The sequence below is a fragment of the Histomonas meleagridis genome (genome assembly GCF_020186115.1).
Source record: "Histomonas meleagridis strain 2922-C6/04-10x chromosome Unknown contig_20, whole genome shotgun sequence".
NCBI classification, from domain to species: Eukaryota; Parabasalia; order Tritrichomonadida; family Dientamoebidae; genus Histomonas; species Histomonas meleagridis.
In genome coordinates, this window is record NW_027150805.1 from 2,423,721 (window position 1) to 2,446,901 (window position 23,181).

Below are 23,181 nucleotides of genomic sequence, written 5' to 3' on the forward strand. Positions count from 1 at the left end.
TGGAAATAATTAAAATAAAAACATTTTAAGAAAGCAATCACATCTGATGAAGTCTATTAAGTTCTGTCGCACCAGTCGTTCGTGTTGCTATCGAAACTAAAGTAGCATCCGACTTACCAAAGCTTTTCGAAGGTTTGAGCCATCTCTCCATGTCTTGCCCATGAAGAAACAGGAGAACATATCATTGCAGGTGCAGATGAATTACGTCTTGAAATTTGTCTCAAGGATCTCGAAGAAGATTATGCATGTGTTCCAATCAAGCGCTCAATACCAGTCGTTTCATTCACAAACATCATCAGTTGTCTGCATGGCCAAGTCCGCCAACAAGCTCAACAACTTGCTCAAGGTTGTCGAAGCCAACGTCCTTTAGCATCTGGTCCTTTAGCATCAGGGTACACAGCCAAGCCAAAATTGATCGAGCTGAAATCACAACACCATTGACAGTATGCGGTGGTGTTCACGACGTTTTGTCTAAGCATCGTGGTAAAGCATTCGACCAGCAACAACGTGAAGGTACACATTTGATGGTCATCAAGGCCTATCTTCCTGTTGTGGATTCAATTGGCTTCGATAAAGATCAGCTACATCAGGTCAGACATTCCCACAAATGGAGATTCTCCAAGGTGACACATTCGAAGATGGAAACCAACTAAGCGCCACGATTAAGGCTGTCCGTAAGAGGAAGGGTCTCTCTGAAAATCCCATCACTTGACCACTACCTCGATAAACTTTAAATTTAAAATAAATAAATAAAAGCCTTCCAAATGTAGCGTATTGTTTTGTTAATACAATCGGAATTTTTCTAATTTAATGTATTAATTAAGGAGTTCAAAATCATGAGATGAAAGGTCATAAACTTGTGGGAGATGTATCAATATGGTGTTTTGTTATGATTATGTATAATGCATATACATACAAAACTTCTTTCTTTTTGAACTAAATTTGCTGAAATTGTATTTAATTAAATCATTGTTGAGTGTGTAAAAATGTTTTAATAAAATTGCTTTTTGTGAGGTCTTTCTCTTTATTTTCGATCTCTTTCACAAATTAATACATATCTATAGATATGATGAATAAATAAAAAAGTCATTTCACGTTTGTCACTTTTTTCACTTTTTCCATAAAACAATTTGTGTGATTTCCACATGAAAACAAAACATTGCGACTGGGAAACAATTCTATCAATAAATCAAGCAATTTTTGGTTTAAATGAAGAAAATTCCTCTAGATCTTTAGATTTAATAATCAACAAATTTGATGAAATCCATCCTTTATCTTATGATTTAATTATTATTCAAATGATATATTATTCCTTTGTGATTAAAAATAATAATGTAGATTTATTTTTGAATATTATAAAAGAAATAAGATCATTTGAAGAGAGTCATCAAATCAAATCTAATATATTTGATATATGTGGGCGATTTAATAATATTCAAACAGATGAATCATCTTATCTTCTTGAAGCTATGATTGAACATAATTTTCTTGAACCAAACGTTGTAAAAAAAAAAACCGTAGTGCTTATTTTGCACATCATATGTCTAAAGAAGAATTAGCAATCCATTTAAGGGAAAATTATTTTGTAAGATCCTTACCAAATTATGAAGAACTTTCAAAGAATGATTGGGAATTACATAAAAAATTAATTAGAGAAGGACATAATCCGAATGAAATTGCAAAAATAATTCGATGTGATGAAATAGAAAAACTTCAAGAAATATCAACTGAAACTAATTTTGATTTTAACCAAACAATTGAACCATCACTTTATGAAAGATGTTCATTTGTTAATCAAAGAAATGTTACATTAATTGATTATGCAGCATTTTTTTCTTCTGTTAAATGTTTTAAATATTTACTTATGAATGGCGCAAAATTAGAAAACACAGGTAAATATGCAGTTGCAGGTGGAAATGAAGAAATCATACATTTATGTGAACAAAATCATTCGTCTTTTAAAGGTGCATATGAAACAGCAATTCAATTCCATCGAAATGATATCTTTAAATATCTTTATGAAAATAAATTAAAAGAAATTAATAACTTAGAAGAATTCGGAAAGCTTTGTATTTCATATCATAACTACGAAATATTCTCATTTTTACTTCAAGAAGGAATGAAAATAAATAATGATATGATTAATGAAGCAGCATTTATTGGAAATATTTTTTTAGTTGAATATTTTCTTGAAAAGCATTCAATTCCACGTGATATTTTATTATTTTCATCTGGATCAAGAAATATTGAACTTGTTGAATTCGTTTTAAAACAAAAAGGAATTGACATTAATGCTAAAGATATTTATTTGTTCTATTTAAAATTTATTTTAATAATTTTATATTTATTATAATAATTTGATATTTCAAAATAATATTTGGAAATTATTTAAATTATTTGAAACAGCACTTAGTAAAGCAATTATAAATAACTATACAGAAATAGTTAAATTACTTCTTGAACAAGAAGCAATTAACATCAACGATAAAAATGCCCATTTGTTTTATTTAAAATTTATTTTAATAATTTTATGTTTCAAAATCATATTTGGAAATAATTTATATTATTTTGGACAGCATTAATGACGGCATCTTATGGAGGATACATAAAAATAGTTAAATTACTTCTTGAACAAAAAGATATTGATATTAATGCTAAAGATATTTATTTGTTCTATTTAATCTTTATTTTAATAATTTTATATTTTAAAATAATATTTGAAAATTATTTAAATTATTTCAAACAGCACTTATTGAAGCATCTTTCAATGGTCATATAGAAATAGTTAAATTACTTCTTGAGCAAAAAGGAATTGATATTAATGCAAAAGATATTTATTTGCTTTATTTAAAATTTATTTTAATATTTTTATATTTCAAAATAGTATTTGGAAATTATTTAAATTATTTCAAACAGCACTTATTTGGGCATCTAAAAATGGTCATACAGAAATCGTTAAATTACTTCTTGAACAAGAAGGAATTGATATTAATGCCAAAGATATTTATTCGTTTTATTTAATATTTATTTTTTTTATTTTATATTTCAAAATGTATAGTATCTCCTTAAGCCCAAATGAAAATTTTCATTCTTAAGCTCAAAACAGAGATATCAAAAAAAAAAAAAAATTTGTAGTAAAACAAACAAAGTCAAATGACTAAAAATGTCTATTTTTTAACTTGTTAAATAGCCATATATAGATTATTGCCATTTTGAGCCTCAAATATTTGTATGTATTAAATTGTGCATATTGTTATTCAAAAATTTTAGATGACGACCGTTTTCCTTGTGATCGTCTTGCTAATATAATTTGTGAAGATGCGCATCAAAATCCGTTCAAAAATGTATCGTTTCATAAAATCTTTATTAAATAGACACATTTTTGAAAAACGGGTGTTCCAGAGCCTCCTTTGCAGTTATTCTTTCTTGGTGGTCATATCTTATGCATTTATCTATCAAGTCTAATGCCTCCGGTGTTGCGAATTCTTTATTAGTTTCGTTGATAAATTCTGTCCATTGCTTCTTCGGCTTGTTCTTTACTTTGTCCGCAACTTGGCTTGGACATGGAATGCCGTACTTACTAAGGTAGTCTTCGAAATCCTTGCTCCCGAGGCATTCCACAATGACAGTGATCATTTTCATGTCAGTATTCCCGCTAAAGAATGGAGTACTATGGAAAATCATACCGGCCATTGTGACGCCGAAACTCCACATATCAAAGGAATAGTCATAGTATTGATAATCAACAAGGATTTCAATGGGTTTGTAATTTCGTGATGCAACATATATCCCATATCGCTTATGTGGATGATAGAAATCTGCAAGACCCCAGTCAATAAGCTTTAAGACTTTCGTTTCTTTGTCAAATAATATGTTAAGTGGCTTGACATCTCGATGCATGATGCCATGTGAATGTGAATAATCAAGAGCTTTAAGGAGTTGGTAAAGATAACACTTGATGTCCGGCATGGAAATTGTCTTGAAAAGTTTGGAATACTTTTCTTCATGAATGTATTCAAATACAAAACTATATGCTTGCGTATCTGGATTCTTAACAATTTCTATCAAATCAACAATGTTTTCACACCCACGTAGATTAAGTAAAATCTTTGCTTCGCGACTGTATTTCTGTGGACGAACTGGTTTCATGACTTTGATAGCAACAAGTTTGGTGTAGTCTTCATTTCTGTATGCCGTAAAGACATCACTATACTTGCCAGAGCCAACCCAATCTACAATTTCATATGAATCTAAAGATGTATCAGAAGCTGGAAGTTCCCAATTTTCGGTTTCAAAGTAATTCTTGCCATTGTCATCACATGCATTTTTATAGACTTTCGAAACTGTTTCTATTTTGTATTTTGGGTCTTTTCTTTGTACTGCTCTTCCGCTCATTCAGAACAAAAGGAAATTCAATGAATTACACAAGCTGTTGTGAATAAATTAACGTATTTCAATGTAAAGGTTTCAAATTCGAATTCGAAGGTTCAATCATGACCAAAAACAAAATTTGCAAAATCAATCATATGTTGTGCCTAATATCAGCATATAGAAAGATTACTAAAAATGGTTTAACTAACAAAATATTTCATCATATGACAACCTGTATTAAATTAAAGTATTATGTTAACATATGATATACAATTAAAACACTATGATGCTATTGAGGAAGATCATCCACATAATAAATAACTGGTTCAAGCTATTATATATTGATTAAATCCAAAGTTTAATTTTTTTTAATAATGTAATTAAATAAGAAAACTGCGTATAGAAGCTGAGTACATGGAATTACTGAGATTTTTGATTTTTATTCACTATGAGTGAAGTAAAAAGCACCAAAATTATTTCCAACTGTCATATATAGTTGCCCTGTTCCACAGTCACCCCATAAATCAGATGAAGCTTTTCCTTGTCCGAAGTTCATGAAAAGCACATATTCATCACTTGGTGGAGACTCATCATTAAAAACATGTTTATGCCCGCCAAGGTATGTTTGATCCATCGTTAAGATTCCATAATTTGTTTCATAATTGGGTCCAAATTTCTCTTCAAGTTCTTCAAATATTTCACCACAAGATGGAACTTGTATACCTTCAACCCAACTTCCAATTGTCACTGGTTCATTTAAGTAGATGCCATCAAACTGAACGTCATTTTCGTAAACAAGTTTATCCAATTGATCTTCACTATATAAACGAATTGTAGCATCATTATCAAGACCATGAATTTCAGAATCTATCATGACAACCAGAAGAGAATTTTGTTTTTCCTTTGGGAAAAAGGATTTCATTTCTTCAGGAATTGTTGGTATGTAAAGTTGCATTAACATTGAATGATTTGGGTTTAATTCTTCCTCTGGTAAGTGAGGTCTTTTTCCTCCAATCTTTGAGATTTTTGGATTCACAGTATCTCTTTTGTTCAAATCTGTTGGATACCAACATTTTTTAAAGAGGTTATTTTTTTCACAGTATTGATCAAATTCTTCTTTGGTATGTTTTTTTTCATTACTTAAGAAAGGAAAATTAGTGTTAAACGCACTCATAAATGTGAAGTTGCACAACGATTTCAATGTACTCATAGAATTTTTTGTGTGATTTTAAGTTAATGGCATTACTTGAACCAACAAAATCACCAACTGCATGGAAAGCCACACATGAAAATTCTGATATTGGTCCAACAAGATTTTCTGCTGATGGAAGTGCTATTGCTTTTGGTTGTTTTAATGGGAACATTTATGTTCGATCAACTAAAGATTCACATTTAATGTATCGAATTCAAGCTGTTCGTACAGAATCTCCAATAACATCAATAAAATGGCATTTAACTATCCCAGGAGCAATTATTTGCTCATCAGCATCAGGATTTATTTCTTGTTGGCACGTTGAAACTGGTCAACTTCTCTGGGAAATCCATGAAGAAAATAACTGTGTTAATTCAATTGATGAATCACCAGATGGGACGTCATTTGTTTCTTGTGGCAGTAATTGCAATATAAATTTATATGATTTATCCACAAAGCAACACAAATCGACTCTTTCACTCAAAAGGTATTCACAAGGCCGTGTTTCAGGTCATACATCCCGAGTATTCTCAAGTATTTTTTCTGATAATAACAATTATGTCATCAGCAGCGGTTGGGATGACAATGTTATTATATGGGATATAAGGACAAGCGAAGCTGTTAGGTCCTTTGTTGGGCCACATATTTGCGGGGAATCACTTGCATTAACAGGAAACACAATTTTAACTGGTTCGTGCCGCGCTGAAGACCAACTTCAGTTTTGGGACTTTCGGAGTGGAAAATGTATGAAATCGATTACGATATCAGAAGAAGGGCGAAGTTTACTTGTTTACGGATTAAGTTTAACTCCAAACAAAAGATATGTTGCTGTTTGTGGAGGCGATCTGAATTGTGTTTCGTTCTTTAACATGTGCGATTATTCCCTTCGTGCAAGAACTGAGTCATTCGACGCTTGCGTAAGCTCTGTACATTTTAGCAGAGATAAATATGGGTTTGGATTGACAAACTCAATTGGATATGTGGACAAAATGAGATTTTAAATAGGACTTCTTATTAAATGATTTTAAGGATTCAAAGATGTGTTTTTTTTTTTTTTTTTACTTAGTAAATGATTTGCAAAAAATTTAAAATTAAAATGAAGACTTAAAATTGAAAATTTTTCTGAATAAATTATATTTGCCATTAAGCGAAATTGTTCTTTGGATTTGATTTGAAATTTTTTACTCTATCTATCTATAGTAAATAAGGATTTTAAAATTCTTATGGCAATCCTTTAACTTAAGCCCACATTTTTGACATCATTGACATTGAATGAATTTTTATGCCATCCTTTCAATTTTTTGTTTATTTTTTTTGCTTTTTCAGAAGAATCACCGAAAAAAAAGCCGTTATGCCGATCAATAATGTCAGAAAAACTTGAAGGAAAGTATTTCCTGGGTAAATAAATAAGATGGAAGAACAAGCTGACAATGGAAATTGGTGGGATGGCAATGTGTCATTAGCACATAATGGTAATGCAGTTCAATATGATAATGGTGATCAACCAAATAGAAATAGAGCACATACAATACGTAATCAATCACATGGATCAGGAAATAACCCATCTCGGTCACGTGGAAATACAGCATTGCAACATGGAAATAATCGTCAACAAAATCGATCACGTTCAACTACAGCTCGTAATCGATCTCATACAGTTCGTAATCCCTCACCTGCTGCTCTTATTCGAGTTGAAGCACCTACTCCATTAATTTGGACTATTGGCTCAACACTTATTATGCTTCTCCTATTAATATGCGAAATTATCCAATGCGGAGGTTTCAACAACATTAAAAAGAACCCATTATTAGGCCCTGATGATAGCACTATGATACAAATGGGAGCCAAATATGGACCACTAATTATGGATGGTGAAATATGGCGACTTATCACAGCCATTTTTGTACAAAACGGAATAATATATTTTGTTGTCACAGTTGTTTTAGTCTTTTTCACACGAAAGATTGAACGCGACACGGGATTTTGGCGAGCGTTCGTATTATTTATCATTTCAGGAACATATGGATATATTGCATCATGTTTATTTGTGTCTACATCAGTTTCATGTGGAGCCACAGGAGTAATGTTTGGTTATCTCGGGCTATTGCTCGGTGATTTAATTGCTTCGTGGCACACACTGAAAAAACCAGTTTTTAGACTTGTTGCAATGATTATTACTATTTTGATTTTATTACTTATTGGATTAACTCCTTATGTAGATAACTTTGTACATATCGGAGGACTTATAATGGGATTCTTGTTCGCGTTAATGATGTTGCCAAACTTAAATTTCGGTAAATGCGAAAGATGCTGCCATGGAATCGTTGCGTTTTTGGCATTCCCTGTGATGGCAACTTTGTACATGATTTCATTGGTGGTGTTCTTCAGAGAAGTGGTAAATGATAATTGGTGTAAGTGGTGCCACTACTTAAATTGCGTAAATATCTCTGGTTGGTGCCCACCAGTGGAGTGATGAAGCGATGCAACCTGTCGTAAAAAAAATCTGTTCTGTTTTTTTGTCTGTGTTTTGGAAGAACGATAGAAAATTGAATTCAAAAAAGAAGGAATTCTTAACGTATCGGCGTCTGACATAAAATGAATGAAAACCGTTTGGAAGTGTGATAGAACTTTTTGAACAATTAATAGAGGTTATCGTATTATCTTCGAATGCAGATTGAATATCCTGTGTGATGACAAATATAATTTGGTGTTTAAATTCAATTTCAAAAATGCAAAAATCTTGTACTTCATTAATGATTCATAAAAGTTCCGTATATTTAACTTTAAACAAAATAGAATGTATATTTTATTCATTGTAAATTTTTCTCTTCCTTAAGTTTTCAGCAATTCTTGATCAAATTACAACTTTATTTCAACCTTCTTAAATTTGAAAATCAAAAGAAATCGTTAAATCATTTGAACCATTAAGAAATGGGAACAATGATATATTTGTATGTTTGATTTTCTTCTATAAAAATTAGTTGTATCTTTATCTGATAATTGGATATAAAAATATACACACTAACCAAAAAAGAAATTTAATTTTTTCGTAAATAAAGATTATTAATGATGATTTGATTTTTCCTTTCGGTGGCATGTGTTTCAATATTGGTATATTTTTCACATAACATGTCATACAAAAATTTAGAAAGAATGAGAAGAAATGAATTTCCTTTTCCAAAAATTAAGAATTATTTCTTAAAAGAGAACTTTACTCATGGTCCTTTAATCTTTGATCTCGTTCTTGATCTTAATGGTAGTCTCAATTTTGGAAATACAAATTTTAATTACAGAATTAATAATCAAGGCATTTCTTCTTCTCTTCACTACAAAATCTTATCCAACTTGGATTTGAAAATATGTAGAGATGGGAAAATTTCAGCTTTTTATAAAAATAATGATGTAGGCATAAAAGTATATGTAGAAAATGACTACATCTCACTTGGAAAATCATTCGCAGAAAATGGAACTGATATTGATATTTACTTAAATGTTTCAGAAAAAATTACTATTAGAGGATTTTTCGATAGACCATCATATGCAACAGGGTTTGGAGTTTCATTCAACAAAGGGAAGTTTACCTCAGCAATTTATGCACTTAAGCCAATGCTTAATAGTGCATGTGGATTTTATTGGAAAGTTCCTGATCAAAGTCTTCGTCTCCTATTTTCACATAAAACACAATCACACAGCCTTATTGCCAAGTTGTCTCTTCTTGGCGACACAAAATTATTCACTGGCTGTGATATAATCCGTTGGAAACAATTTGAATTCAAAGGAACAGGAATAATACTTACTGACTCGCCTTCACTATGGACTCTTTCTGCAATGTATAAGGGTCAGTTTCTGAAGGGCTTGTATAATCCAGATGTTTGTTTTTATTTTAGAAATCCATTCAAAGTTGTATCATTTACTTTTAATATGGAATTGCCTAAATTAGGTAGAATGAAAACGGAACTTTGTATAAAGCATAAGGAATATGTTTCAAAGGCTGATTTTGGAGTTGGATTCTTTATTGATTTAGATCCAATAACAATTTATTCAACATAATACTAATATAAAACTATATAATCTCCAATATAATCTTTAAATAAAATATAACCTTTAAATAAAAGTTCTTTTCAAGAATAAATTCCGATTTTTAACAAAGGGTCAGTTGATATGTAAACCATACAATACAAATTTTACTCGACCATGAATTAACCGAACAAACCCAGTCAATATCAGACGAGTTCATGGCTTTAATTTTTAACACTATCCATCCAATTCCTACAACAGCTCAAGGACTCATTGATATCGTCCTTAGTGCTACAAACAGAAAAACAGCAACTGTTGTTCACCCTGGATATCAAATCTCAAGAATTAGAAATTTTTACATGACAAAAATCGAATTTGCACAAAATGAATTTCACAAGAGACTTTCTCAAATTATTGATGATTTTCCACGTCTTGATGCAATTCATCCATTTTGGGCTTCATTAATTAATGTTATTTATGATCAAGATCATTATAAACTTGCCCTTGGTCAAGTATCTGGAGCTAGGAATCTTGTTGATAAAATTGGACGTGATTATGTCAAGTACATGAAATATGGTGATTCATTATATCGTTGCAAATCACTTAAAAAATCAGCTCTTGGTAGAATGTGTACAGCATGCAGAAGGTTAACACCATCTCTTCAATATTTGGAAGAAGTCAGAATGCATCTTCAAAGATTACCAGCCATTGATCCATCATCACCTACAATTATTCTCTCTGGTGCTCCATCTACTGGTAAATCATCATTTATGAATCTTATTACACGTGCCAATGTTGAAGTTGCAGCATTTCCATTTACCACCAAATCACTTTACTTAGGTCATACAGATTGGGCCTATCTTAAGTGGCAAGTTATTGATACTCCAGGTTTACTTGATCGTCCTCTAGAAGATAGAAATACAATTGAAATGACAGCAGTTATGGCCATGGTTCATCTCCGTGCAGCCATTGTCTACATGCTTGATATTTCCGGTAGCTGTGGCTACACAATCGAACAGCAAGTCAGTCTGTTTCACTCTTTGAACGAAATATTCAGTAACCGCCCCGTAACGGTCGTCCTCACAAAATGCGATTTGATTTCACCAGACTCATTAAGTCCAAATGAGAAAGCACTTATCGATTCTATGTTAGCACCCAATGTTGAATTCCGTCAAATGAGTGCTATCACTGGTGATGGAGTTGCCGAAGTTAAAGAAAGTGTATGTCAGCGACTTTTAGACATGCGTGTTGAAACCAAACGCACATCTGATAAAATAGACAAAGTTCGCTCACAGCTTACAATAGCACAACCAGAGGCGCCACTTGAGCCAAATATTCCTCCGACAGTATTTGCTCCGCAAGGACTTAACCGTCCATTAGCGCGTGAATTAGAAGAGCAACAAGGCGGCGCCGGATGTTATGTCCCTAATACAAACGAAGAGAAAATCCTTGCGAACGATGAATGGAAGACAGACATTATACCGGAAATTATCGAAGGGCGTAACGTTGCTGATTTTATCGATCCGAACATTAATGAGAAATTACAAAAGTTACTTGAAGAAGAAACAGTTCGTTATGCCGAATACCAAAAAGAGAAAGAAGACTTCGAAGCAAACAAATGGCACGTCGCCCCTGACCAAGAAGAAATGGTTAAACTCATCCGTGAAAGAAGAGCAATCATTAGAACAAGAGCTCAAACACGCGCAGGAGTTAAAAGTATAATGCCCACGAAGCACAAGAAGAGGACGCAAGCCGAAGTTGTCGAACACGTCAATAAGTTGTTGACTGAAAGAGGCGTAGACGATGAAACACGAGCAAAGGCAGTGGAGAAAGTGCTGAGTCAGAAGCCGAAGAGAGTACAGAGAGTGATGGAGAAGGAAAGCAGAAACAAAGGAGTGCAGAAGAGAGGGCCTGGCGAAAGGTTCGACTATTATGTGAAGAAGAACGATGTGTTGGAGCCGAAGTTCTTGTTCTCTGGTAAGAGCGGCTTCAAGAGAGACTTCAAATAAATGATTCTATAAAGAATAAATGGTAAAATATAAATAAACATTTTACAGATTTTAAAATTTTGAAATGTTTTACAATTTGATTTTTAATTTCCATTATAACATTTAAAGCTGAAAAATTTGATAATTTGGTGGTATTGTACTTATCATTGGGCTGTTTTAGACTGATTGAGGTGGATAAAGTGATAATCATTTGTTATGATTTGAATGATTATTTATCCAGACAAACTACTCAATTATTTCACAATGTGGATGAAAATCTGTTTAATTTCCACTTTTTAAATGATTTACTCGGAAATTGAATACCAGCTAATCATTTGACCGTTAATAATTTCTATCGTAATTTTTGATTTTGGTCAGATGGAAATTTGCTGCGTGATGGAACCCAACCATGAAATCATATCATTTTTAAAATGGGTTTCATATTTAGCGATATATATAATAAATGGTTCAAGAACAAAGAAACAAGAATTCTTATGTTAGGACTTGATGCAGCAGGAAAAACAACAGTTTTATATAAACTTAAACTTGGTGAACATGTAACTACAATTCCAACAATTGGTTTTAATGTCGAAACTATTGAATATAAAGGGCTTAATATGACTGTTTGGGATGTTGGAGGTCAAGATAGAATTCGTCCACTTTGGCGCCATTATTTACACAATACACAAGGACTTATTTTTGTTGTTGATTCTAATGATATTGAAAGAATTGATAAAGCACGTGATGTTTTGCATAGACTTCTTGAAGAAGATGAATTACGTGATTCTATTTTACTTGTATATGCTAATAAGCAAGATCTGCCAAACGCAATTAAACCAAGTGAATTAGGTAATAGATTAAAACTTAATACGATTACAAATCGTCCATGGCAAGTGCAAGGAACATGTGCTACAACAGGCGATGGATTATATGAAGGATTGGATTGGCTCGGCGACCAAATCAACAAGAAATGGTAATTTAAAATTAAAATAAAAAAATAATTTATTTACTAATATTATTATAAAGCTATAACAAGTTAACATAATGTTAATGAATGATTATATCTTGTAATATAACAAACTTGTTAAAAATGCATTTGTTGCATCAAAATAAATCAGAAAATAATACATTCAACCAAAAATAAATCATGAAAAAAATATAGTTATAAATTTGAAAAAGCATTTAGATAGTTAAATATTTATATATAGTTCTAATTATTATATCACATATCAATAAATCCAGCCAGACTTCACAAAAAACTTATAAATTTTCTTAATTTCATTTGCATGTTCCTTATCCAATTCGCACGCCTCTTCCAGGCTCAATGATCCCGTTGCCATACATTCTCTTATTAGCAAATCCTTAATTTTGAAGTAAACTTCTTCAGTTATTTTGTACTTTGTGCATAAAATCCATTCATCTTTACTTAAGTTAGAAGACGGATCTTGTTCTTTCATTTGTAACTTTTCGAATGATGTTATAGTATCATTCCATTGGCTAATCATTTCTTCCGGAATTTTATCATCTTCAACGAAATTAAACAGTTGTTGATAAAATGCCATTTCCATAAATGATTCAACGCCCGCGGAGGCCATTAATTTCTTTAAATAAAGGGTTTCACTCATTCGTTTATAATCTCTTAATGTTAAAGATAGTTTTTTAGTCTTATCAAACCCAAAATATGGTATAATCGGAACAAGATTCGAATCATCTGTTTTTTCCGTAGGAGTTTCGCCACCAAACGAAAATTCAGTGTTATAGAGCAAGCCAGATGATTCAATTATCTCTGTACGAAGTGACCGCTCTTTTAATTGGTTGTTATAGGATAAAATAACTGATAACTTCTTATCAAAAGATTCTTCATCGTCTTCCTCTTCTTCGCTAAATTCGAGGCCATTCATAACTTCTTCGGCATCGGGATTGTAAACTACTTCGAACTCATGGCGTTTCGGCATGTAGCCGAGAAATTCGGCTGGTGTTGTTTTTTGATTTTTATTTTTGCTTTTAAGATCTGGTGGAGAACCTTCAGCAGGAAATGGTCGCGTAATCGGATAGATAACATCAGGTTCTTTTGATTCAGATAGCCTAACTTTTAAATCTGGAAAGGGTGGATTGCTTGATGAGAGATAAGTAAGAAAGTAATGATCTCTGCATTCTTGAGCTGACCTTTTAAGAAGTTTTGAAGGTCCTTCCCAATTACCAAAACCAAACTTGGAAATTGCATCTAACAAAAATAATTCATCTTCGTGACTCCAAGAATTATCAAAAATTGGAGAAATTGGTGTTTTAGCAACAATAAAAGAATGTGTTTTAAGATGGGTTCCAGATTCAATTCCAAGATTAAAACATTCAAGGCATTGAGAAAATGTTTTACATTTCGTGCAAATTATATAACATTCATTTTCTATATCGCGTAAACATGTTCTGCATCGAATTTTAGATAACTTTGGAGAAACATTCATAAAGCATTTGATGACATTTTATTCCTTACTTTTTTGAATATAACAAAATTTTACAATGATCAAATAGATTTTTCTTTATTCCAAACATTTTTACAAATGGAAAATGATTTAAACCTTGAGTCAGCCTTAGCTTAGTATATATGCTTTTGCTATCTCTCTATTTTTTTACTTTTTCGAATAATTAGTAAATTATTTTAAAACTTATTAGTAAATATTAAAAAGAAAAGAAGCAATTTATTGCTTATTGGACAGCATATAATATCATCCCTATAGGTTAATAAAATATAACAAATTAAATTGATTTTTTGTTTCTATCATCGGAAGGTAGAAAAAACGGGTTCTTCAATGTAAAGCATTGGAAAAAATCTTATCAAAATGTATGGGAACTCTAGTAATTGCATTTGTAAGCTTGTTTTTCTCGGAAATTCTGGTGTTGGAAAAACATCCCTTGCATTTCGTTGGTCATCCGGAACATTTTCAGATTTAATTAAACCCACAATTGGAGCAAATCATCAAAGAAAAACGATTGACATAGGAGGATCAAAGATAGATTTATATGTTTGGGACACTTCAGGTCAAGAACAGTTCCAGTCACTTACACCTCTTTACGTAAGATCAGCATCAGTTGCACTAATTGTTGCATCAATCAATGATATGAATTCATTTGATTCTATCCAAGTTTGGTTGGACCTTCTAGCTAACTCATGTGACAATATTCCACCAGCAATACTTGCCATTAACAAAATTGATCAAGAAGATTTATCTGTTATTACCAAGGATCAAATTGAAGAACGCTTTGTTAATAAGTTCAATTCAATTTTCTATGTTTCTGCAGCTACAGGAGAAAACGTAAATAACTTATTTACACAAGCAGCAAAAGTCGCATACAGCTTCGTGAAATCTATCGAAATAACAGACTCAAAAGACATATCGCTTCAAGACAAAAAGAATAATAGAACATGTTGTTAGTAAACAAATTAATTTGTCACAAATTTAACAATCAGTGAAAACCTTATAACGAGAATTATGTAAAACCTATAAATTTAAAAAAAAAGAAATGTTTTATTCAGAAAATATAACTTTTGAAAAATTATTTTATTAGTTTATAAACCTTTATATATTTAACAAATTCTGGAAATATTTCAAAAAAAATCGAACAACTGTTTATTTTAACTATTAACATATATACGCAATCAAATACATATACACAATCAAATGCATTGACACCATCAAAACCATATTATTACTCAAATACAAATGACCAAACTATTTCATATTATTTCTCTGATACAAGTAATGTACAGTTCATTACCTTCTGATGTAACTTTGTCGCATTCTTTTACATTAACACAACATTTAATTGAAACAAAAACAATTTCTTTAAGCGGATTTGTTACAGTCAGTCCTTTACTTTCCATATTTGAAGATGAATATATTTATATTAGTACAAAAGTTATTTACTATTCATACATTGTGGTTCAATTCTCTTGATATGATACTTATTATTATGGATTTTATACATTGGTATATCAAAATTATGAAAAGCAAAAACAACAAAAACGGAATTATCATTGGTGTTTGTGTTACTTTGGCTGTTGTTATTGTTATTTTGTTGGTTATTTTTTTAATTCGAATTAAAAAGCATAAGCGAACAAAGGGTATAAACATCGAAGAAGCTGAAGAAGTCAAAGAATTTGATACAGTGAACAAATTTTCAGTGGGTTTAAATGTAGCGAATGTTGACGAAGATCCATTTGCAGCAGATTTTAATGAAGGTAATGAATTTGTTAAAATATAAAAATAAATAAATAAAAATTAGTCTGGTTCAAAATCCACGTTTTTTCTTTCTTTGTCCTTCCTCAGGGCAGCCGCCATTTTTATGTTGAAAAAATCCCCGACTTGAAATTCTCTAATTTACATTATTTTGATAATTTAGCGCACCGTTTTCCTTCTCTTAAACTCAAATCTTTTATGTGAATTACTCCCTATGAAAAATTTTGCATCAAAATCATAATTACATAAAAAATATAAGTATTGACACTTCAAATGTTTATTGACTTTCCTCATTTGGCTTTGTCCATAGCAAAATATCTTCTCTTAGTAGTTGTAGAATTGAAGTTGCTTCATTAATCTGTGCTTCACTATTTTGCTCGATTAAAACAGAAGTTTCTTGTTCTGTTTTTGTAGCTAAGTCAATTGCTTCTTGCCTTTTCTGAGCAACATCGTACAAAAATACAGAGTAGTTTAGAACAACTCCGAGATATGACGGTGAATATTTTGGAAGTTCATTATTTGCAATTTCTAACGCCTTTTCATAGTTTTCCTGTGCTTTCTGTGCTGGTTCTGCTTTTTCTTCGCCTTCTTTGGCTTCAGATATATATCGATAATAATCTGCCTTAAGTTTGTAATAAAACACTTTGGCTTCATTATCTTTGGAAACAGGTAAAAGCTTTTCGTCAATAAGGTTAATGAGCTCAATACAATATTTTTCTAATTCTTGGATTATATTTTGCTTGAAAATAATGAGTTGATTTAGTCTTGTTTCTGAATTTTGAGTTTCCTGGTAATTTATAATATCATTGATGTTTTGAAGACCATTTCTAGAAACAGTAATAACTTGTTTGTAAGAAACAGATAACAAATTTCTTTCGTCATGTGTTAACTCTGGATTTAAATCGATAACACGTTTCATTAAATCAACCATATCTTGATGGCAATTTGTTTGATCCAAAACTTTCACCATATAAATTAAAACATCTCTTTCAGTTATCATTTGCAAACAACAAAAATTTTCGAACAAGCATAGTGAAAATAAACGGTTCTGGTACTCAAAATTTTGTATGAACAGAAAAAGGGCGGGAAAACAAACTTGACTAAAAAAATGTTAATTAACAAGTGAAAATTAAAAATATAGAAATAAAACATATATTTTATATACAAACATTTAGTGTAACATATTCAATCAAAAACACGAGGCTTTTTAGCATTGTTAAATATATCAGAAATGCTTTTCTTAAACAAAAGCAAAGTAATTCCAAAAGAGATCAAAACAGAAAAAACATGAATATAAATTTTTCTAAATATTATTTTCAATTCATATTTTTCTATATCGAATTTTATATATCCTTTAACACAACCAATTTCCTCATTATCGATCAAATTTACATGTTGTGAATACATTGAATCGAACAAACAATTACGAACAAATATTAATTTGTTCTCGTTTGCAATTTCGTTTTGTTCGCTTCCACTAAAACAACAATTCTCTATTGTTAAAGGAGAACCATGTGGAACGGCAAGGGAACAACTTACACAATTATCAAATGTCGAATTCACAATTTGAAGTATCGATTTATCATATGCTGCTAAAAATAATAACGCCGAAGCTTTTGATTTCTTTTTTGTGGAATGCCAACATTTACAAAACACAGAATTCGAACATATGAAACTATTTGATCTATGTGATACAATACATCCATTATAAAATTTAGAATTAGTTCTATCGAAACAACAAAAACTTATTCTCGTATGTGAAAATGATATTTCGCCACAACCAACTTCCAAATCTGAATGTGTGTTCGTAAAGTTATTATATGAAAAAATGGTTTTACCATATGATCCTGAGGAAATAGAAAACACAGCGCTTTTTTTGGCTTTTGTTTCGGTAAATGTTGTTCTCTTGACGATTATGTTTGAGCCTGTTGGATTTTGGTGCTGGAAACAGCCTCCTTCAGACGCAGTAATGTCGGTAAAACAGCTTTGAAGGACGGTGAAATTGTTAGAAGCCCAAATGGCACCGCCTTCGTTGCCTTCAATTTTTTGGAATTCGCTGTTTTGGATAAATATATTCCCAAATGTTGAAATTGCACTCCCGCTAATTGAAGGTGTGATAATATCATAAAAAATACATTTGTTGATTTCAATAGATATTAAAGAGCTTCGCGTTTGCTGAGAAAATATTTCTTCTGAATAGTTATAAGATTCTGTTGTTATAACACGATCTAAAAATGTGGAAAACATAGAAGAGTAAAAGATAGCTTTGATACTGGCTTTGTTTGTTGAATAAAAAAAATTTGAAAAGAAACGATTAATTTGGAGATGACGAAAATTAAGATTTTGTGGAATTTTCGATGGTGTTGAGGTAAAAAAAGGTGAGTTAGTCCATGACATAACAAATAATGAAATCATGGTCAAATTCATGGAAATTTGCTAAACTTCGGCTTGTCTGTGAAGGAAAATAAGGCGAAAGTCTTTTTGGAGAACCTCATAGAATAATTTGTGTGAATTTATCTTATCGTCATATTGAATCCAAAGCAATGGTTAAAAACTCAACATCAATAAGAGTTTTATTGATATTCTTCAAAACGAAATATCAAATAGTGTACCTTTGTTTTTTGTTTTAGTTTATTCCTTAATAAAACGATTTACTGCATTCTTGGGAAGCAATTTAATGATTCATTGCAAATAATAACATCATGTGGATGTGACTCAATTAATGATGAATTTGTTATTTGTACAAATTTCCCATTTTTTTGTAGCTCTGAAATATTTCTATTTCCAGTATAACCCATTCCTGCACGTAATCCTCCAATCAATTGGAATATTACATCTGAAAGTAAACCTCTAAATGGAACACGACTTTCAATTCCTTCTGGAACAAATTTTTTTGCCTTTGTTTGAAAATATCGATCTTTTCCACCTTTTTTCATTGCAGGTAAAGATCCCATTCCTCTATAAATTTTAAAAATTCTTCCTTGAATAATTTCTGTTTCTCCAGGTGATTCAGTAGTTCCAGCAAAAAGAGATCCTATCATTATAGCATCAGCACTTGCCGCTATTGCCTTTACAATATCACCTGAATGTTTAATTCCACCATCAGCAATTATTGTTTTCTTTAACTTATGTGCTTGTTTTCCACATTCAATAATTGCCGAAAGTTGTGGATATCCAATGCCTGCAACTATTCTTGTGGTACAAATTGAACCTGGACCTATACCAACTTTAACTACATCTGCCCCTGCTTCAATTAAATCACGAGTTGCTTCAGGAGTAACAACATTACCGGCAATAATTGGTAATGTTGGATATAATTCACGAATTTTTTTTACTGTTTCAATAACACCTTTGGAATGCCCATGTGCTGAATCAACTACAATAATATCAACTTTTGCTGAATATAAAGCTGAAACTCTATTAAGTACATCATCTGTAATACCAACTGCTGCACCAACAAGAAGTCTTCCATTTTTATCTGTTGATCTATTTGGATATTGATTTGATTTCTCAATATCTTTAATGCTTATTAAACCTTTTAAATATCCGTTTTTATCAACAATTGGGAGTTTATCAATTTTATTCTTTTGAAGTATTTTTTTGTATTCTTCAATTGACATAAATTCTGGTGCTGTAATTAAGTTTTCTCTTATCATTATATTTGAAATTGATTGATCTTTTGATTCATATCTTAAATTTTTATTTGTTACAATTCCAACAAGTTTACCATCTTTTACAATTGGAACATAACCAATATCATATTTCTTCATTAAAGTTATTGCTGAAGAGATAGGTTTTTCAGGTGTAAGATAAAATGGATCCGTTATAATCCCATATAAATTTCTTTTTACTTTTTCAACTTGTGATGCTTGTTCTTCAATACTCATGTTTTTATGAATAATACCTAAGCCACCTTCTCTTGCAATGGATATTGCTAACTTACTTTCTGTTACAGAATCCATTGCAGCACTTATTAAAGGAATATTTAATTGAATTTCATCTGTAAGTTTTGTTTGAAGATTGGCTTCTTCTGGGAGAACATCACTTGAACAAGGAATCAAAAGTACATCATCAAAAGTAAGTGCTTTTTTAATAATTTTGTCAGACATACAATAAAAGCAACCCAAATTATATTTAACTTGCTAAAGTTTTTGTAATAAAGTATTTAGTAAAACTTTCACTTTGAATATTTGATTGTTAATCACCCTTTTAAAAGAAATCATTGTTTAAATTTATAAATTCTGTTTATAGTCAAATATTTAACACTGACCTCATGACTTTGAAAGAATTCTTTACAATATTTTCTAACAAAATCAGAAAATAAACAGTTTGCATCATTCTTTTACTTTCGGTTTTTGAACTCAATTTAGGCATAAGAACTTCGATTAAAAATTGTTTATAAAAATCAAAAAAAAAAAATTTATCGCATTCATAGATATTCCACAAAACAATATGTGCAAAATAGTTAAAAATAACCCACAAAACTTTGATGTGCAAAAGTTCTTTCTGCATTGAAAAGCGTGGGTAACCTCCAAAATCCGAATCGATTCAAAAAAATTTTATTTGGCCTCTGACATATCAAAAAGTGGAAATTATTTTGTTTTTCATAATGTTCATTGAATTTTGAGATCAAACGGTTTTACAGCAAAAACGATCACCCCGCGCTTTTTCTTTTTTTATCATGACTCTCTTAAAATCTTTTAATCTTTTGATGTTTCATAATCATAACTTATCTCTAGGAATTTGTTAAGCCAAAAGGTATTCTTAATTTTTTTAAAGATTCATGAGAAACAAATTCAAAAAAAACATTTCCCACAACAAAATTAACGTCTGTACCAAACGGTTTCATTCAAATGGCTGAGGTTTCCCAGTATGCACAACAAGAAGACACAGTCAATAGACTATTTTGTAAGCCTGGGGATATGCTAAAAAGTCGCTACAGAGTACTTGAGGTTTGCAGTGATGGCGCTTTTTCGAATGTATATATATGCCGCGATATAGAAAGGAACACAAACGTAGTTATTAAAGTATATAGAAGCCATCCTTACTTTAAAGACGCTGCAGTGCGCGAAATTAAGATCATGCAAATCCTCAACAAACTTGATGTTGATCAATCCTTGTTTGTTGAATTCTTTGGCTCATTTTTCTACAAGAGGCATCTATGCCTCTCTTTCCAGCAATATGGTCTTACATTATTTGATGCAATGCGCTCTCGAAATTATCGTCCATTCCCATATTATGCAGTTCAATACATTATGTACAAAATATGTAAAGCTGTTGCTATCCTCCATCACAATAACATGATTCACACTGATATCAAACCCGAAAATATCTTACTTCCAATTGGATTTGATCTTGTTCATGGATTTGACAACATATCCACATATTCAGATGCACCAAGTGAGTATCCCAGTGGCTCTGAAGACAATGGGATCATTTTTGATCCCGACGATGGCAATCAAAAAGTTCCACTTGATGTCAGATTAATCGACTTTGGGTCTCTTTCGACATCAGGCAAGTGGCACTACATGCTTGCCACTACTCGTAGGTATAGAGCGCCTGAAATTATGCTTGGGGAAAGATGGAGTGTTGAATGTGACATTTGGAGTTTGGGCTGTCTTCTCGTAGAACTTGCGACAGGTGACATTCCATTCGACAGCAGAGACGATTTGGAGCATTTGTTCCTTATCCAGCACATGATTTCGCCATTTCCGAAACGAATGCGAAAAGAATGCACAATTGAGAAAATAAAAGAATCATTTTGTGGCGACCTAATAAACCCGCAATGCCTATCAGAACAGGCAAATGCGTGTTTAATGTCGCGATTACCACTTGTTGATTACTTGGGCGGTGAGGAAGATCTAATCGACTTAACATTAAAGATGTTAGATCCAGACCCGTTCAAAAGACCATCGATTGATGATATATTAGAACATCAATTTTTTGCCGCGTTGCGCTGATTTTTATAATTATGCGTTAATAAATGTTTTGTCTGTCTCTTTTACGATATGAAATTCAATGGTTTAAATATCGTTTTTGACTGAATAATATTCATCGTTGTATTGAAAGTTCTATCGTGTATCACATTTAAAAAAACATTTTTCAAGTTGTTTGTTGAAATTAATGAGGAAAAGTTGCACTATCGATAAATCTACATCAATAACTCAAAGTAGCAAATGGATGGAAGTTATAAAATCACTTGAAGATATTATTGACAATTTGAGTGAAAGTAATTTCAATGAATCTGTTGCATTACTATTAAGACTTATTAATGATAATTTTCAATACTTTCCCTATTTAACTATTAGCAGATTTATATATTCTTCATTTCTTTCACATGTGAAAGATTTTGATGTATACATAGAATTCATGATAGAAATAGACAATAAAAACAAAAATATTATTGATGAAAATATTAAAAGGAATCATAAAATGATAAATAGATTTTCATATTATCTTCTTCCTTTAAAAACACAAGAAGCATATTATTTACTTGAAAAATTGGTTGAAAGAAATTTAATTAAGAAAAGAATTAAAGAAAAAATTATCAACGGTTTGCCTATGTATTTTGCGCATTATCATAAAAAACATAAAGACTTATTGTTATATTATCGTTATCCATGTGGCAAAACTTTTGTAGATAATTATGAAGAACTTTCAAAGAATGATTGGGAACTTCATAAGAAATATGTTAAAGAAGGACATAATCCAAATGAAATTGCAAAAATAATTCGAAATGATGAAATCGAAAAACTTCAAGAAATATCATCACAAACAAATTTTGATTTTAATCAAACAATTGAACCATCACTTTATGAAAGATATTCATTTATTAACAATTGGAATGTTACATTAATTGATTATGCAGCATTTTTTTCTTCTGTTAAATGTTTTAAATATTTACTTATGAATGGCGCAAAAGTAAATAATACAGGTAAATATGCAATTGCTGGTGGAAATGAAGAAATCATACATTTATGTGAACAAAATCATTCGTCTTTTAAAGGTGCATATGAAACAGCAATTGAATTTCATAGAAATGATATCTTTAAATATCTTTATGAAAATAAAATTACAATATATCCCTCAGAAAGTTTTATTATTTTATTCTCTAAAAATGAATCTATAAACATTGATCTTTTTAACTTTTTGTCTGAACAAAAACTGATAGAAATTAATGCTAAAGATATTTTTTTGTGTTAATTAAACTTTGTTTTAATAATTTGATATTTCATAGAAATATTTGAAAATCATTTAAATTATTTAAATCAGCACTTATTTATGCAACGGAAAAAGGTAATGTAGATATAGTTAAATTGCTTCTTGAGCAAAAAGGAATTGATATCAATACTAAAAATATCCATTTGTTTTATTTAAA

At 31.0% G+C, this 23,181-nt stretch overlaps 11 protein-coding genes across 11 annotated transcripts; 6 read left to right on the top strand and 5 right to left on the bottom strand.

Moving 5' to 3' along the window:
* Positions 1 to 3,366: 3,366 nt before the first annotated feature.
* On the bottom strand, positions 3,367 to 4,395 carry GO595_003274 (CMGC family protein kinase; the record flags this gene model as incomplete). Its single annotated transcript, XM_067916276.1, has 1 exon — positions 3,367 to 4,395. The coding sequence occupies one exon, from the start codon at positions 4,393 to 4,395 to the stop codon at positions 3,367 to 3,369; it is 1,029 nt and encodes a 342-aa protein (XP_067777075.1).
* Positions 4,396 to 4,810: 415 nt separating this feature from the next.
* GO595_003275 (uncharacterized protein) lies at positions 4,811 to 5,545 on the bottom strand (the record flags this gene model as incomplete). The annotated part of the gene is made up of 1 exon (XM_067916277.1): positions 4,811 to 5,545. One exon carries the CDS (start codon positions 5,543 to 5,545, stop codon positions 4,811 to 4,813), a length of 735 nt encoding a protein of 244 aa, XP_067777076.1.
* Positions 5,546 to 5,607: 62 nt separating this feature from the next.
* On the top strand, positions 5,608 to 6,564 carry GO595_003276 (Carbohydrate binding domain containing protein; the record flags this gene model as incomplete). Its single annotated transcript, XM_067916279.1, has 1 exon — positions 5,608 to 6,564. One exon carries the CDS (start codon positions 5,608 to 5,610, stop codon positions 6,562 to 6,564), a length of 957 nt encoding a protein of 318 aa, XP_067777077.1.
* Positions 6,565 to 6,974: 410 nt separating this feature from the next.
* On the top strand, positions 6,975 to 8,036 carry GO595_003277 (Clan S, family S54, Rhomboid-like serine peptidase; the record flags this gene model as incomplete). The annotated part of the gene is made up of 1 exon (XM_067916280.1): positions 6,975 to 8,036. One exon carries the CDS (start codon positions 6,975 to 6,977, stop codon positions 8,034 to 8,036), a length of 1,062 nt encoding a protein of 353 aa, XP_067777078.1.
* Positions 8,037 to 9,798: 1,762 nt separating this feature from the next.
* Positions 9,799 to 11,589, top strand: GO595_003278 (nucleolar GTP-binding protein 1-like; the record flags this gene model as incomplete). Its single annotated transcript, XM_067916281.1, has 1 exon — positions 9,799 to 11,589. One exon carries the CDS (start codon positions 9,799 to 9,801, stop codon positions 11,587 to 11,589), a length of 1,791 nt encoding a protein of 596 aa, XP_067777079.1.
* A 410-nt stretch (positions 11,590 to 11,999) lies between these two features.
* On the top strand, positions 12,000 to 12,545 carry GO595_003279 (ADP-ribosylation factor; the record flags this gene model as incomplete). The annotated part of the gene is made up of 1 exon (XM_067916282.1): positions 12,000 to 12,545. One exon carries the CDS (start codon positions 12,000 to 12,002, stop codon positions 12,543 to 12,545), a length of 546 nt encoding a protein of 181 aa, XP_067777080.1.
* A 252-nt stretch (positions 12,546 to 12,797) lies between these two features.
* On the bottom strand, positions 12,798 to 14,030 carry GO595_003280 (Myb-like DNA-binding domain containing protein; the record flags this gene model as incomplete). The annotated part of the gene is made up of 1 exon (XM_067916283.1): positions 12,798 to 14,030. The coding sequence occupies one exon, from the start codon at positions 14,028 to 14,030 to the stop codon at positions 12,798 to 12,800; it is 1,233 nt and encodes a 410-aa protein (XP_067777081.1).
* A 375-nt stretch (positions 14,031 to 14,405) lies between these two features.
* On the top strand, positions 14,406 to 14,999 carry GO595_003281 (small GTP-binding protein; the record flags this gene model as incomplete). Its single annotated transcript, XM_067916284.1, has 1 exon — positions 14,406 to 14,999. The coding sequence occupies one exon, from the start codon at positions 14,406 to 14,408 to the stop codon at positions 14,997 to 14,999; it is 594 nt and encodes a 197-aa protein (XP_067777082.1).
* A 1,081-nt stretch (positions 15,000 to 16,080) lies between these two features.
* Positions 16,081 to 16,734, bottom strand: GO595_003282 (14-3-3 protein; the record flags this gene model as incomplete). The annotated part of the gene is made up of 1 exon (XM_067916285.1): positions 16,081 to 16,734. One exon carries the CDS (start codon positions 16,732 to 16,734, stop codon positions 16,081 to 16,083), a length of 654 nt encoding a protein of 217 aa, XP_067777083.1.
* A 1,720-nt stretch (positions 16,735 to 18,454) lies between these two features.
* On the bottom strand, positions 18,455 to 19,912 carry GO595_003283 (IMP dehydrogenase; the record flags this gene model as incomplete). The annotated part of the gene is made up of 1 exon (XM_067916286.1): positions 18,455 to 19,912. The coding sequence occupies one exon, from the start codon at positions 19,910 to 19,912 to the stop codon at positions 18,455 to 18,457; it is 1,458 nt and encodes a 485-aa protein (XP_067777084.1).
* A 744-nt stretch (positions 19,913 to 20,656) lies between these two features.
* GO595_003284 (serine/threonine-protein kinase AFC2) lies at positions 20,657 to 21,763 on the top strand (the record flags this gene model as incomplete). Its single annotated transcript, XM_067916287.1, has 1 exon — positions 20,657 to 21,763. One exon carries the CDS (start codon positions 20,657 to 20,659, stop codon positions 21,761 to 21,763), a length of 1,107 nt encoding a protein of 368 aa, XP_067777085.1.
* Positions 21,764 to 23,181: the final 1,418 nt, after the last annotated feature.